This window comes from Echeneis naucrates, chromosome 22, assembly GCF_900963305.1.
Source record: "Echeneis naucrates chromosome 22, fEcheNa1.1, whole genome shotgun sequence".
NCBI lineage: Eukaryota > Metazoa > Chordata > Actinopteri > Carangiformes > Echeneidae > Echeneis > Echeneis naucrates.
The window spans coordinates 768,417-783,997 of record NC_042532.1 but is presented as its reverse complement, the minus strand read 5'-3'; the positions used below and the strand labels follow the sequence as shown (position 1 = coordinate 783,997).

Sequence of the window (15,581 nt, the reverse complement as noted above, 5' to 3'; positions counted from 1 at the left end):
AGAGACAGAGACATTTTACCTGCTGTATATTTCTCTGGAATTACCATTGGAGTTGTATCAGGGGACTCAGTGCATACTACTCCTTCTAGTTGTATACTTTATAACATAACATTACACCCATTATAATTAGCAGCCTCCCCAGTGTGCTGCCACACACTCTTATGTCTTTGCTGAGGAGCATTCCATTGCTTCCTCTGTTTAAGCAGCTGGTCTAGATCAGCTCCTGGCTATAGTCATCATATACATCTTGCTCATCCTTCTTTGTCTTATCTGCAGTTGGAGTGATTTCCTCAACCTTAATAATCCTAACTATTGGCTTAGTGGTAAATGTACGGATAGTAGTTACTGTTTTGTCAGTCATAACTATCAGTTTTGTTGTCACTACGGACACAGGTGTAATTGTCTATTGTAGTCGCTTCCTCTAACTTAACATCACTTGATATGGTCTGGGGTGTCTCCCATTCCGCTTGCAGTGTACATGTCTCGTCTAACTCATGTCGTAGCATGTTTTTTACTTGTAACAGTTAGTGTGCCATGAACCTGGTGTAGGAAATCTGGTGTGAGCCCTAGCACTATCTGGATGGATGTGTTTGTTTTTGCATTGTACTCATTGGAGTCATTGGGCGTGGCTCCTTTCATGGCCTGATGCTCTCCTTCCAGTATCCTGCAGTCGCTTGAATCTTCTTGGGCCTGGCAGGTGCTGGTTGGCACTGGCTTCATTTTTGTCCCAGATTGCATCAACAGGAGAGCGCTTGTCCCTAGTTTGCACCACACAGTCATTTTCCTCATCGTTCTCTGTCAGTTTTATTCTGCCTTTTTTGTCTTTTGGAACTTTTTTGGTTCAATGATTCAGGTAATATGTTTTGCTTCCTCTCACCTATACAGCCGTTGGCGTTGCTCTTCCAACTTTGTAATGTCCTTTGCAACCTTTTACCTCTTGCCTTATTTACAAATCACCTTCTATAATGCCATCAGAGTCATCATCACTATTAGGGAATAGGTCAGGGACGTCAGTATCATTATCTAGTTTGTTGGACCATGTGATATTGCATAATCTGAATAGAGATCATGCTGGAAATGCATCTTATGATCACAGGAGTAACTTTGTAAGAAAATGAAATCATTAACAGCATCAGCATGACTACCACAGGAGTTGAAATTTTTAACTGTCAGAGCTGGTGATGCTGAACCCAGGTGCGAAAAGGGGAAGCGAGGCAGAGGTACAGAGTCCAGTAAGGCAAGAACTTTAATCCAAATGGAGGCAGTGGGTCATACACAAAACGCTGGCAGGACGGCTGGTCCTGACAACCTGGAACCATTAAACGTGGGATGGATCCTCATAGTGCGAGGGAGGCAAGGACGAACAGCAGCTGGGCTGATGATCCTGAGATCGGGAATGGGTCCACAAATCTGGGAACAAGCTTAAGGCACTCCTCCCGAATAGGTAAGTCGAGAGTGGAGAGCCAGACCTTTTATTCCACACGATAGGGAGGAGCTGGGGTACAATGATAGTCAGTAGCTCCCGCAGTGGAGCACCTCAGAGTTGCCCGGGCTCTCTTCCAGGTGAGGCGACAATGGTGAACCAGAGCTTGGGATGATGGGACGGAGACCTCCACCTCAACATCAGGAAACAGCGGAGGTTGGTAGCCGTAGACACACTGGGAGGGTGACATGCCCATGGGTGCCACTGAGAGAGAGTTGTGAGCATACTCCACCCAGAGGAGCTGCCGGGACCAACTGGAAGGATTCTGGGAGGTGATACACTGCAGAGCTGTCTCCATCTCCTGGTTGTACCTCTTTGTCTGGCCGTTGGTCTATGGGTGAAGAGAAGAGAGACTAAAAGGTGCATTGATTAGCCTGCGGAATTCTCTCCAGGAATGCAAGGTGAACTTGGGGACCCCTGTCCAACACAGCATCCTGGGGAAGACCATGGAGCCGAAAAACATGAAACAGAACTGCCTCCGCCGTATCCTGAGCGGAGGGCAGCTTAGGCAGGGCAATATAATGGGCCATTTTAGAAAAGCGGTCAATGACTTGAGGACCACTGTCTTACCTTCTGAGGGAAGCAACCCTGTGACAAAGTCCATCGATGTATGAGACAATGGCCAATGCGGAACAGGCAGGGGTCTCAGAAGTCCAACTGGAGGGCTACGGGTGACCTTACTGCGGGTACAGACAAGACAGGCAGAGACAAATTCTCAGGCATCCTCCTGTGGGGAGGGCCACCAGAAACGTTGTGTGATCAAGCTCAGAGTTCTACTCACCCCGAGATGACAGCTCAGTAAGGAAGAGTGCCCCCACTTAAGGACTCGGGAACGGAGCGGGCCTTGGACGAAGGGCTGTACCCCCGGTCGGCTCATCAGGAATCTGGGTTCCTGGGAGCGCACTGTGGACATCCCTCTCAATGTCCCAGGTCACTGCCCCGACCACATAGTTTGTAGTAGTAAGATGCTGGCTGCATCCCAGGGGTGGTCTTCTGCCTCAAATTGCCGGGAGAGGGCGTCAGGCTTGATGTTGCGGGAACCTGGGCGAAAAGACAGGGTGAAGTTAAAGCAGGTGAAGAATAGAGCCCACCTGGTTTGTCTTGAGTTCAGTCGTTTTGCTCCCGAATATATAAAAAAATTTGTGGTCGGTCCAGACCACAAATGGATGGTCTGCACCCTCCAACCAATGTCTCCACTCTTCTAATGTCAACTTCACAGCCAGTAGTTCTCGATTCCTGACATTGTAGTTGTGCTCCGCAGATGAGAATTTCTGGGGAAAAAAAGCACAAGGATGGACCTTATTATCCTTAGGGGAGTGCTGGGAAAGGACAGCTCCAGCTCCCACATCTGAGGCATTCACCTCAATGATTAACTGGAGCTTGGGGTCAGGGATCTGCAGAATAGGAGAGGATGAGAATCTGGACAGGAGGTCCAGAAGGCAGACTCAGCCACAAGGGACCAAGGATACCCTGAAATGGCAGAGGTGAGTGAGTGCAAAGGGGCAGCGATCTGACTGTAGTTGAACAGTAGATGAACAGTCGACAGAAGTTGGCAAAGCCAAGGAAGTGCTGGAGCTACTTATGGTCGGTGGGTACAGGCCAGTTGAGGACAGCGTTGACTTTCTTGGGGTGCATCTTGATCGATCCTGGTGAAATGATATTCCCCAGAACTGACACAGTGGACCTGTGAAATTCACATTTTTCTGCTTTGACAAACCAATGGTGCTGGAGTGGCAGGAAGAGAAGAGTCAGCAGGACTATGTGCTGCTGGAGTCATTGAATCAAGGCGAGCCATAATCTGGTTAGTCTGAGCAGCCAAGGCTTGCAGGTGCTCAGAGAGTGACCGAACACCTGGCTCCAGACTGGAGAGAGACAGTTCCAGTGCTGTAAGGCGAATTCCCTGAGCCCCAAGGGCACGGTGAATAGCATCCCCTTCTGATGGGTCAGTCATGGCAAGATTGTACTGTCAGGGCTGGTGAAGGTGAACCCAGGTGCAGAGGTAGAGTCCAGTAAGGCAAAAACTTTAATCCAAATGGAGGCAGTGGGTCAAACACAAAAATCTGGCAGGATCAGGCAGACAAAACAGGCAAGGAGGAGGTAGAAAAATCCAACATCAAAAAACAATTCGGTCTTACACAAGGAGCAAACAACAGGGTACACAAGAGAGTTTCACACACAGGAGGTAACAAAGACAATCTGGCAATGAAGGCCCAGTTTGGCGGGGTTATATACACCAGGAAGCAACACACAAATGAAACCAATTTGTAATAAACTCATGGCGGGAAAAAGAACAAAGAGGGCTACGTAAATAGCAGACAACACCATGGAAAGCAAGATTTTAAAGATAAAACAGGAAGTGTACAAGACAACAGAAACAGAGTCTGACATTAACAACCATGTTTTCCAATCAGGTTGAACGTTGTGGAGTGGACCGTCAGCTGGCCCAAGTAGACTTGGTTTCATTCGTTCTGGAACAGAATGGAGAAACTTTATGAGTTGTTGACAAAAGGATAACATTGAATTTTCACATTAGGTGCTGTTATAGGTTGCCAACCAACAGAGGAAGGGTGACCAAACAGGATTTCAAATGGGGAGAGCGTGAGATCAGTTCTGCTTCTCATTCTCATGTTTGTGAGCACCAGTGGAAGAGCTTTTATACATGAGAGGCCCTTGGTTTATTTTTCAAAATGCCATTTACTCTTTCTACTGCACATCCACCATGCAAAGTGCCTTGAAGTAACTTTATTATGATTAGCGCTATATAAATAAATCTGATTTGATTTGATTACCATGGCTCCTGAAGTTGATGTCCTTATCTATGCTGTGATAGTCTTAGACTGTTGGGGGAAGCACTGAGCATCTCTCCCCGTCTCTCTCCCTCCCCATGTCTCTCTCTCTCTTTCTCCCTCTCTCAACCCAACCGGTTGAGGCAGATGGCGCCCCCCTGCCCGGATCCTGGTTCTGCCTGAGGTTTCTGCGTCTTAAAGGAAGTTTTACCTTGCCACTGTCGCCAAGTGCATACTCATGGGGCGATATCTTGGGTTTCTTTAAATCATTTTATAAAGAGGTTGATCTAGACCTGCTCTATATGTAAAATGCCTTGATGTAACTTTGTTATGATTTGGTGCTATATAAATTAATTTGATTTGATTTATGTGTCGAAGCAGGAATTAATGATCAAGTGTGAGAATGTGAGAGACTTTGATAAGACCCAAACGATGATGAGTCAGAGCATCTTTGTGATGTTCTTGGTCTGCAGTTGTCAGGACCTACAAAGAGTGCTTCAGAAAAACCACTAATCCACACAAAGTGTAGGGATAGAAGGCAGATCTGTTGTTTCTGATCCAACAGGACAGCTTCATTTAGTCCTTACATGTCCCCGCCCCCCCCCCCTTTCTAAAATTATTTGTCTGTCTCTTGTATTTCTGTCCTTCATTCCCTTCATTCTTTCATCTGTTCATCCACTACACACCACCCTCCAGAGTATGTTGTCACACACACACACACACACACACCTCTAGTCTTTTATTTACTGTCCTTTTTGATGTACCACAAATTGGCCTGTGTTTCTAATTCACCAACAGTCGAGTTGATTGGATACTGTGTGTGTGGAGACGGTGGGTGGTGGCCAGCATCAAGCAATCCTAACATTGCTGTGGTGATGTCATCTTCAAGCTTTGAACCCACCTCCTTTAAACAAATCATACTGATTATGGGAAGAGAAGGAGCTGTTGAAATGATTCTGATGGTGAGATTACAGCCCATGGGCAAGCCAATGCCAGATTTTCATTCTGATCAGACCCTACAAACAGCTCCATGTGTTTTCATAATGACAATAATAATGTCAGTAATGTAAGTACTGTGCTAAAAAAAATTGTTCACAAGTTCACAAGCCACTATTTTTTCCTCATCAGAACGGAATGGTTTGTGTAGATAACGATAAAAAAGTAGCTTCAAGTTTCTGTCAAATCTTGGAATAAGATATGGAGAATATAATATTCAGCCATTGCTGTTATTTTAAAAGTGCGACCAATTGTTTCATATATTCAGAATCAGCACAGCATGCTAAATTATACATTATATGTCACTCAATGAATCCTCAACAAAGACTAATGGCTCAGAAAACAATAAGTCACAAAAGATGAGCATTGAATCCTATTAGATGGTACAATTTATCACAGTTGGGGCTACACAAACAATGAACAACGTACTCATATCAAAACTGTTCAGGGCAATCTTGCAAAATATTTACAAGATGGAAATTCATTAATTGTCACATGTTTCAAACAGGACATGTGTCATGGCCATATTCAAATAACTTACTTGAGCTGCAATAAAGTGGGAAACACGAAAACCTGCAAAACAAAAAGCAGCTGTTGATGCAGTGTTGTATGTTTATTTAACAAAAAACTATAACTTAGAATTGTAAACAGATTAAAAAAAAAAAAAACACATTGTGAACTAAGATAACCAAAGAAAACCACACACAGGTTACACAGGTTTGTTTGTTGTTGTTTCCCCACCAGTCATTCAGAATGGATGAAGCCTCTTGAATGAGGTCAATATGAGTGTCCAATGCAGAGGTGTGACACTAGACATCACTATCAAAGATGGAGGATAAGAATCAATGAATAAACTGAAATAAAGCAGCAATGCTCCAGTCAAAAGTCAGACTGATTTATACACTGAAGTCAGTGTTGGACATGACAAATCTTGTTAGAAAGAGCTGATTCTTTAGATTAAGGAGAAAACACAGCAAATCTTCAGAGAAAACCAATACAGAATAGAAACACTCAAAAGATGATGTGATTTCTGGAAGTGTATACACTTCGGTTAGCTTAGTATGGTTAAATAAATGAAGATAAAAACACATTTGTCATTCAGTGAAATAAATTCAGTTTGTTTTTACTTTATTTTCATAAACTAACAAAAACAAATTGAGCATATTTAGGTGGTTTTAATTAATTACTGCTATTATTAAGTATTGATTTGCACAGCAGAGTGATGTAACACATGATCACACAGTGTGACTGGAACACAGATGACGAACCAGATTTCCAGCCATACCTTTCAGCTTTTACACACAAAGTGTTGGGTAGATGCTTTTGCATTACTTACATTTGTTTAATTGTTTTAAATAATATTTTCTTTTAAAATTGTTTATAAAAAAACAAACAATTTAAAAAATACATCCAGTAAAAGGGATCCCCAATTAAAAAGATAAGTAATTGAATCAGTATTATTTATTATTTTATTCATTATTTTCCACATTTAAAATCCTGACAACAGTGTCCAAGGCTGGTAGATGTTTCTCATATTTAATTGTTTCATTTGTCAACAAAATGTTAAAATAAATAATAAAAATCTTAAATCTCTGAAGTTCAATTAAATACATGATTGATCAAAGGTTAAAGGCAAGTAGAATTTATATGAATTATTAAATAGTTAAAGCCCCATTAATGACATAACTAATAATGTGTTTATAAAATTCCATTGTTGCATATGGTGAAACACAGAGGTGGTGGCTCTGATAGTCTAATGGTGCTTTTAATATAAACAGTACCCAGACCATCCTTAAGCAGAAAGGCTCATCTGGTAATCTCTGGCGACTTGTTTCTGTCACTGCTTCACCATCATTACCCAGATGACACTCATGTCAAATTGTCCTATGGGAGCATGCTGTGTGAATGTGAATGTGTATGTGTGTGCCAGTGTATTCATGATGTGTGTTGTGGGGTTATAGAGGTTAAGGGGAGCTAATTTCATGGCTCTTTATTGGAGCTGGTCTCAGGAGAGGCGCTCTCTGTAAGCAATATCACTCCTGGCTGGTTTAAATAGGACAGACAGGACAGGGCCAACACACACACGGACACACACACAAATATCACATCACAAAGTCATCTGCATTATTATATAATTACCTCTGTATACAGTATATGTGTACATGGGAAAATTACCTGAGTGTCGATAGAGATACACAATGTGAATGCATCATTAGAGCAACCACAAATAGATGTAATTTGGAATTGAAATCAAGATGCATCAGTTTTTACATCTTGCATTTAATAAAGTCAGATCAGTCTCTCTATCTAACAAACTCATTTATCCAATGTGGTGAAGTAGAGCAAAAAACTTTAAATCAAAAGTCTAGCAACTTTACGGAATTTGTAAGACAGAAGAAAAGCTCAACAAATCAAATGTTATTTGCGAAATGTGTTCCATCTTTAAGATGTTATTAAAAGATCCCTTTGAGAAAGCTTAATTTATTTTTTCATTTTTTATATTAAAGAAACTACATTTTAATCCCCACTTTGGAGTTTATGAAAGTGTTAAGCACATAAATAAGTAGACAGTAAATTGCATTGCATTATTTCTTTGCTTTGTTGTAGAAAATCAAATCATATTTAATCTGATTTGATCATTATTTTTTGGATCACTGACAATGTATTGAGGTATTTAATGCTTTATCCACAGACCAAAGATCCTATATGTGTGCATTTGTGTATGCATGCGTATGTGTGTGTGTTTGTGTTCATTTGTATACAGCTAGAACAAAACACGTGAACGACACAAACAGACTGCTTCACCTCTTGCAGCAAAACCAACCTTGAAATATAATAAGGCCCTTATAAATCACAAAAAGCCATGTTGAAGCAAACTAAGCTCTTATCCCTCTGATGCATTATCAGTCTAGCACAAGTAAACAAGTGCAGTCTTCAGGTAGAAACCAAACAAAGCTTGATATCCTGGGATTAATCGAATTCATTCAGAATCTGATACAAAATCAGAAATACTTGATGTCCAGTGAAAACTCTGTTTGCTCAATTCTATTTGATTGTTATTGGACTACCAAATACATGGCTGTGTTATATTTTCACTGCAGGTTTTTGATGCAGACATTTTTGTCCTTCAAGGTCCCAAGTTTGTAATAATATATTTTTTTCTTAAATTCTCAGTATATGAAAACTGCTAAACAACAACAACAGTGACTTTTTAACCAGACAAATAAATAAATAATATAATAAAAATGTTTCTTCAATGTTCAGGATCAACTTTTTTCAATTCACTATTGTCTGTTTTGGCATTATGTGTTAGTATGTAACATTGTAAGTCATCAAAGTAATTTAAGATGAAGTAAAGTTGATTATCCCCAGAGGGGCAACTGGAATATATGTTATAATGATACTTTGACCCCATCCCCTGCTATGATAGTCAGCATTATACATCAGATGTCTCAGAATACCATGAAATCTTCTTTGTGAATAAGTCAGTCTGATGTTAATTAACCATTATACCTTTCCCAGCAGTCCAGTGTTTTTATCCAAATTTAAATCCTTAAATCCTTTTTATCATCTGTAGGTGCATCGCCGCTCAGCAGAACGTCTTTTAGATTTGTGCTGTGCCAACCGTGGTACTTTCATCAAGGTTGGCCAACACCTTGGTGCTCTGGACTACCTGCTGCCCGAGGAGTACACATCCACACTGAAGGTGCTACACAGCCGAGCACCTCAAAGCAGTATGGAAGAAATCCAGAAGGTCATCAGAGAGGATCTTGGCAAGGAGGTAATGTAGGTCTGAAGAGACTGAATGTACTGTTCAAGTGTTGATTTCTGTCAACATCAAGGTGAACACAAATGGGTTCATGGTTTTCTTTACTTCAAAACAAGAAAAGTGTCCACAGTAGGGTGTCCAGCTCTGCTTTTGACCAGTGTCTATTCTGGTAACATTTGATTCAAAATTTATCTCATAGTTAGGTGCAACTGGACTCCTGTGGGTTGGGGTTACATGGATATCAACTGTCCCTCATTCAGTCCCAACCAACTAGAAAATAATGGCTCAAAATACTGCCTCAGGCCACTCGCCATTAAGATCCATGAGTTATAGGTTTACTAAATTCATAGCTATGTCCAAAACTGTATATATGGCACCAAACGCACCAAACTGTATCGATACAAATAAGTAATTTTCTACATGTGTTGCCATGTATAGCCTGGGTGCAGTGGTATTTCTGTAGGGGATGGCAAACATCCATGTGTCTGTCCTGAAGGTGAGCTTTACTTGAAGCAGAAAAAGGGCAAATAAAGCAGAACTGGATATGTTTTATTATCTGCCCTCATTGCATTTCATAACCAAGCCATAATCTTGATGCAGCTGTAAGTGCAGAGCACTGAGTTTTCTCTCAAACTTGTTCTTATGACAGTTTTTAAGGCCTGCTACAGGCAAGCAAATTGTGCTGCTATTGTCAGATTCAGAGCATTGGTCTTCTTCGTTTGCCACTGATTTTCCAAGTGTGGTACATTGTGTACGAGTGTGTTCAACTGCTGTTATATACTTGCTTGAATAGATTACATCAAATGGAGGAACAGTGAACATGTTGGTCCACATGACACAATGCTACTCTAGGCCAGGTTTTATACATTTAAAGGTGCAATAGGTCACACTGTGTTAGATTTGGCCAGAATTTAGATTTGGAAATTAATATAAAATATGGTGGGCCAGGACATTACAGATTATGGAAAACGTAGGGACAACACTTCTTATTCCTAATTGGACAGAAAACTCATAGTTTATTCAAAGGAATTAGCCAGAGACACGTTCAACCATATACACTGCTGTGATTGGTTGTTTTGCTGCCAGTCAAGAAATTAAGCTTTGCGAAGTCTTGTCATTTTGATGTTAATTGTGCTGGATATGCCTCCCTTTTCTGAGAACTTGTTGAGGAAAGGATGCCATGTCTTCATGTTCTCAGGGTTCCAAGAGCCTTAAATTATTACATTATATGTATACCCTTTGTCAAAATATTAATTAATAATTATTTCCATCTCATCTTTCATTCTTTCCAAGTCAGATTAAAATTTGTGCAGGGACACAGCTTAGTAGGACATAGTAGAAACTTTAAAATTATGTTGCATTTCTGTCCATTCAGAAACAAGATGTGTTTCTGTAATTTGTGCAGACTATGAAATGTTGTTATGTTTTGTGAAAAGTCTTTTTGACTGTCAGGGCCACCGGACAACTTCCAAAAAAAAAAAAAAAAAAACAAGAACAACAAAAACGCTCGAATTATATAACTTTAGGGGAAAAAAAAAAAAACAAAGGCAGAATTTTTTTAAAAAGCCAGAATGCGGCTCAAGCAGGGCACCTGATATGCCACAACATTTTCATAAAAGTAAATATGTATATATGAAAATTCTGTTTTCATGTTTACATTCAAAGTTGAAAGCAAAGTTTGGTGATTTTTCTATAAAGTTGACATATTGGATTTGAACTCTGTGATTTACTACTGTCAGTGCGTTTAGATAAGATTATTTTTTACTACAGTGAAGTAAGGTATAGGTATGTTGAAGTTCAACCTCTGCTGAGGTGCTGATATTAGTCAGTCAAGACTGACAAGATCATACTACTAACTTACTACTAACTACTACTTACTACTTACTTACTAACATGAAAGGACCTACACCAATACTTACAGTAATTGCATCTATTAATCATTTGCTTGGAACTTCATGGGATCTGCTGGTGTAGAAATCATCTTATGCCTGTAAAAAAAAAATAAAAAATAAAAACAAAAGCAAACGAACAAATGACAGTTTGGCATGGAAGTGAATCAATTAAATTCTCACATTAAATAGTTTCATCTGACCAGAAAGCAACTTTCAGTATTCAAATAAAATCAAATCATGAGTATTTTCTACAATGTGACTATGGAAAAAAATACAATGATTATATGGACAGAAAAAAACACATCCTGAATTTATCCTAATTTTCTCTATTAAAAACAAAAAGTTGGCCAGTCAAGGAAAAAATAGCTCAAATCTTGCCATCTTGTCAAGGGAATATGGCGGTGTCTGTGAACATGGCTCAAGAAAAGGTAGAATAACTCTCACATTGCTAGGGAGTGATATGATTGTTTTTTCTAAATATGTATGGACAAACGTCACAAGGATAATCAACGTCATTCATCCCTCTCAAATCATACTCTCAGTCATGCACAATATTAAGCAGGTGGTCATAAAGGGTGATTGGGTAAATGTAAGTTTGCAGCCTTCTTGATTTCCATGGTATATAGAAATGTTTTTAAATAAATAAAAATAGATAGAAATATACAAAAGAAAAATAGGGCACTAAAGAGATGGAAAAAATCTAATTAAAATAAGAAGTATCATCAGTGAGGTAGTGTGTATATATATATATATATATATAAAATTCATCGAATATGAGTCCATGAAATCACATTTAAATAACAGTAGATTGGTTGGCTTACAGAGTTCAAACATAGATTAACAAAGACCAAGAAACAGGATTTACAACAGTTGAGATTTTATGGACATTTTTGTAAAAACGTAGAGAATTGAGGCAGAGTTGGTAAAGAGGCACGCGGTTCAAATTGTACAACTCAAGCAGGCAGTTGGCAGGAGAGTGAGAATCCAGATCACAAAAGGGCATGACTAGGGGTGACGGACATACTACACTTACCACTGGAGGCGAAACAAAACAAGAGCCTGGAGGTAAGATCCTGCTCTGAAATATGCTGGCAGCTTTAGTGGTTGATGAAATGTTGAATAGTGAGTGAACAGGTACAGTATAGGCCAAAAGTTTGGACACACCTTCTCATTCAAATGAATAGGAAAGTGTGTCCAAACTTTTGGCCTGTACTGTAAATTAGTGAGACTAAGTACTACAGGGCCACACACACACACACACACACACACATATACACATGATAAAAAGTGTGACAGGGACAAACAAACCAAATAAGGGAAGGGAAGGAGAATATCAGCAAAAACATTGGGGTAAAATGGAAATTAATAACCTCACCCCTGCACATCCATGATCCCAAAACTAAGCTGATGGAGCAAATGGAGAGCCTGGATATGATTCATAAATAAAATGTGTGTGAGGTGATGTTGTTGCTGTTGAGGTGAATTAATCTGAATTTGCTGTCTGGTTGTACACATACAGTACTGTGAAATAGACAGGGATATTAAGGGCTTGAATTTCCTCCCCTCAGTAAAACAATCAGAAATCTCTTCTGTATGATGATTTTTGTGTCTTGATTCACCTGGGGCTGTTGCCAGCTTGGCCAACTTGCCACAGACCCTGATGTGTCGCCATCCAACAGCGATGCCTCAGGGACCATTTCTGTACAATAACACATTTCAGGGAATGTATGTCACTGTTGACCCCCCCTCTGAGAGTGAGACTCGTGTGCATACATTAGCATGTTAATTAACTCCACAACTGAAATTAACATAAACAGTGATTGGGTGGTAGGTTTAAACCAAAGGCTAGAAGCCAGACAATGTTGACACAAGCACTGCCAGCCTGCTTTTTTTTTTTTTTTTTTTTTTGTTTGTTTGTTTTTTTTACTTATCTAAAATGATCCAAGTGCCAGAAATAGGTAATTTTTCATCTTCAGTGGGATTTCTCAATTTTTGCTGCTGTGTGAAGTGACAGGCCCATCTGAGAAATAGTATATTTCTTCAGCCCATGAGACTGCTCTCTGCATGTTAGATCCCATTGAATGCTCATCATAATTGTGGGAGGACACTGGTGGGTGTAGACAATTTCATTTAATTTAGCATGTTTGCATAATAAATAACTCAGCTGTTCCCACACAGGAGCTTGCTTGTATAGTTATGATTCGAAAGCATCTTCCCGAGGGCTCATGCTCAGCCTTTCTAAATGGGCCAACATCATGTAAAAATTTGCCTCTTTTTATGTTTCGCTAAGTACCAACAAAAGGGGAATTCCTTGCACGCCACAGTTTGAATATAAAAGCAAGTGTTTGGTTATTTTCCAAGCCAAAGACAGAACAAGCAGCACAAGGGTCATACCTCACACTTACTGTGTTATATGGCTTTCTGTCACTAAATGTTGTTGTACCAACTCTTAGCTCAAACTCAATCCCACTGACAAATAGCCAGCATATTAAAATTTTTTAAAACATTTCATCTCTTAAATTTGGGCAGCACGGCGGTGTAGTGGTTAGCGCTGGAGCCTTTCTGTGCGGAGTTTGCATGTTCTCCCTGTGTCTGCGTGGGTTTCCTCCGGGTCCTCCGGTTTCCTCCCACCATCCAAAGACATGCATGTATAGGTTAACTGGCGACGTTAAATTGACCGTAGGTGTGAATGTGAGCGTGAGTGGTTGTTTGTCTCTGTTTGTAATTGTGTGTTGGCCCTGCGATGGACTGACGACCTGTCAAGGGTGTACCCCCCCCTCGCCAAATGTGAGCTGGGATTGGCTTCAGCAGCCCCGCAACCCGGATATGGATAAAGTGGAAGAAGATGTGTGAGTGATCTGAAATTTGCATTTGCTTGTGGTTAAAAAAAACTGCAGATCGGAAATGATAAATATAGTTGTGGATTGATTCACATATTCACTTATCCCATACTAAATGATTCCACAGACATTAACTGGGTTCAATGATATGCATAACTTAACCATTTTTGGATTGATGTTTGGCAAGACAAAGTGATAAAAGTCAAACATGGTAGGATACTAAAGGGAAGCGCAAAAAGTCTTTTTAGTTATGAATTAAATTGTGATTTTTCTGAAATCATATAACCAAATGACACTTCCATGAGCAACAGATTTTTAGGGGCAACTTAAAGGAACCATTTATTAATACAAAAAAATTGTAGAACGTGTAAATCGGTTTAGTACTGTCATCCCGTTTGACAAAAATTGCATAGATCCTTTATTCCCACAGTGTGAAGGCTGGCCCTGAATGTTACAAAGGGATGTCTGTGGCCGTTGGACTCTGTCTACCAGGTCTGAGAGAGAAAGGGTCTGACATGCCAGCAACTTCAGAGCTGAAACTATTGGTGCTCAGAATAACACTCAGCCCATTGTGCATGCAAAGGTGGAAGCTGTGAGTTGTACGCTACATGCTGCCTTGCCTTTGTTCGCTTTGCAGGTTTGTATCCATAATAGCCTGACATGACAGCCTGAGGGTATAGTTTGGAAGTTAGTGTGGAGTATACAACAAGACTGTTATAATGAGTCCACATCCCTGGGGAAGCCTCTTTAACCTTCAAACCCACACACTAATGTATATGAGTTCTGCATGTCCACAGGGACAAGTTGTGGCTAATGAGAGACTACATTTGCTCAGAGCGTACAGACCGTGTGTTGTGTTAAACACTGTGATAAACAGAGAATATCAGAAGGCTACATTGGAACTGATTTTTTGCAGGAGCTCCATTAAATCCTGTCCCTGTATGTTCAGATTAAAATTGACATGTCTCTTATTACCAGAAGTTAGTTAAAAGGAGTCTTGGAGCGTTTTTCTAACTCCCACTGCTTCTCAGTATCTGTCTTGGTGCTGTTCCTTTCCACTGTATAAGCACTCTTATTTGTCACTGTAATTTGTTTGTGGCTCCAAAGTCAACTATCATTGTATTCTCTTTTTAATATATTGTATCTGGACATTTCTCTTCTAGAAAAAACTTAACTCTTATTTCTGCTCTCTGTCATTACTTCTGTCCATCTGAATTAAGTTGGCTGTACCAGTCAACAAATTTTATTGTGAACACTATTCAATTTTCTTGAAGACTCCTGTTGGGGGTTAAAAAAAAACAGAAGAAGAAATAGAATTCTTTCTCATGCGCAGCCAGTTTCTTATCATAGTAACATTTCTATGATATTACTCCAAAGTCTGTAACATAAAATTGATGAAGATTGATGAATCATAATAATTTTATCACAAGGATGAGATGGCAATATGATTTATAATTTTGTTAACTGCCAGCCAGAAGTGTGCTTGTGAGTCCTGTCTTCCCCACGCTGTCTGGGGGTCTCAACTCTATGCCTCTTCTTGAAGACCTCAGCATGTCATCCAGTGCAATGGTATGACTCACTGATGAGTACTCAGGTATTCATATTTCATAGAAACATTTGTCTGAGGTGACTGAGTACTTCATAAACATAAACTTGGAGAAATTAATCCCAATCTTTTTTGGAGGTTTAATTTGCTGATCCCAAAGATTGAAAACGTTAGAATATTTGTGGATCAAAGGAGGGTGAGTAAAAGTGGTATCACAAGATTTACCATTTAATTGGTTGTCATTGTAGAGTAAAAGTACAGGATATTTA

The 15,581-nt window shown here is 39.9% G+C and overlaps 1 protein-coding gene across 3 annotated transcripts in view; it reads left to right on the top strand.

Moving 5' to 3' along the window:
* The window catches only part of adck1 (aarF domain containing kinase 1), a 63,200-nt gene that overhangs the window by 22,992 nt on the left and 24,627 nt on the right, over positions 1 to 15,581 (top strand). For all 3 annotated transcript variants that reach the window (XM_029493309.1, XM_029493308.1, XM_029493310.1), the window contains one exon: positions 8,843 to 9,046. In XM_029493309.1, the coding sequence (XP_029349169.1) occupies positions 8,843 to 9,046 (204 nt within the window). The remainder of the gene's footprint in view (positions 1 to 8,842; positions 9,047 to 15,581) is intronic.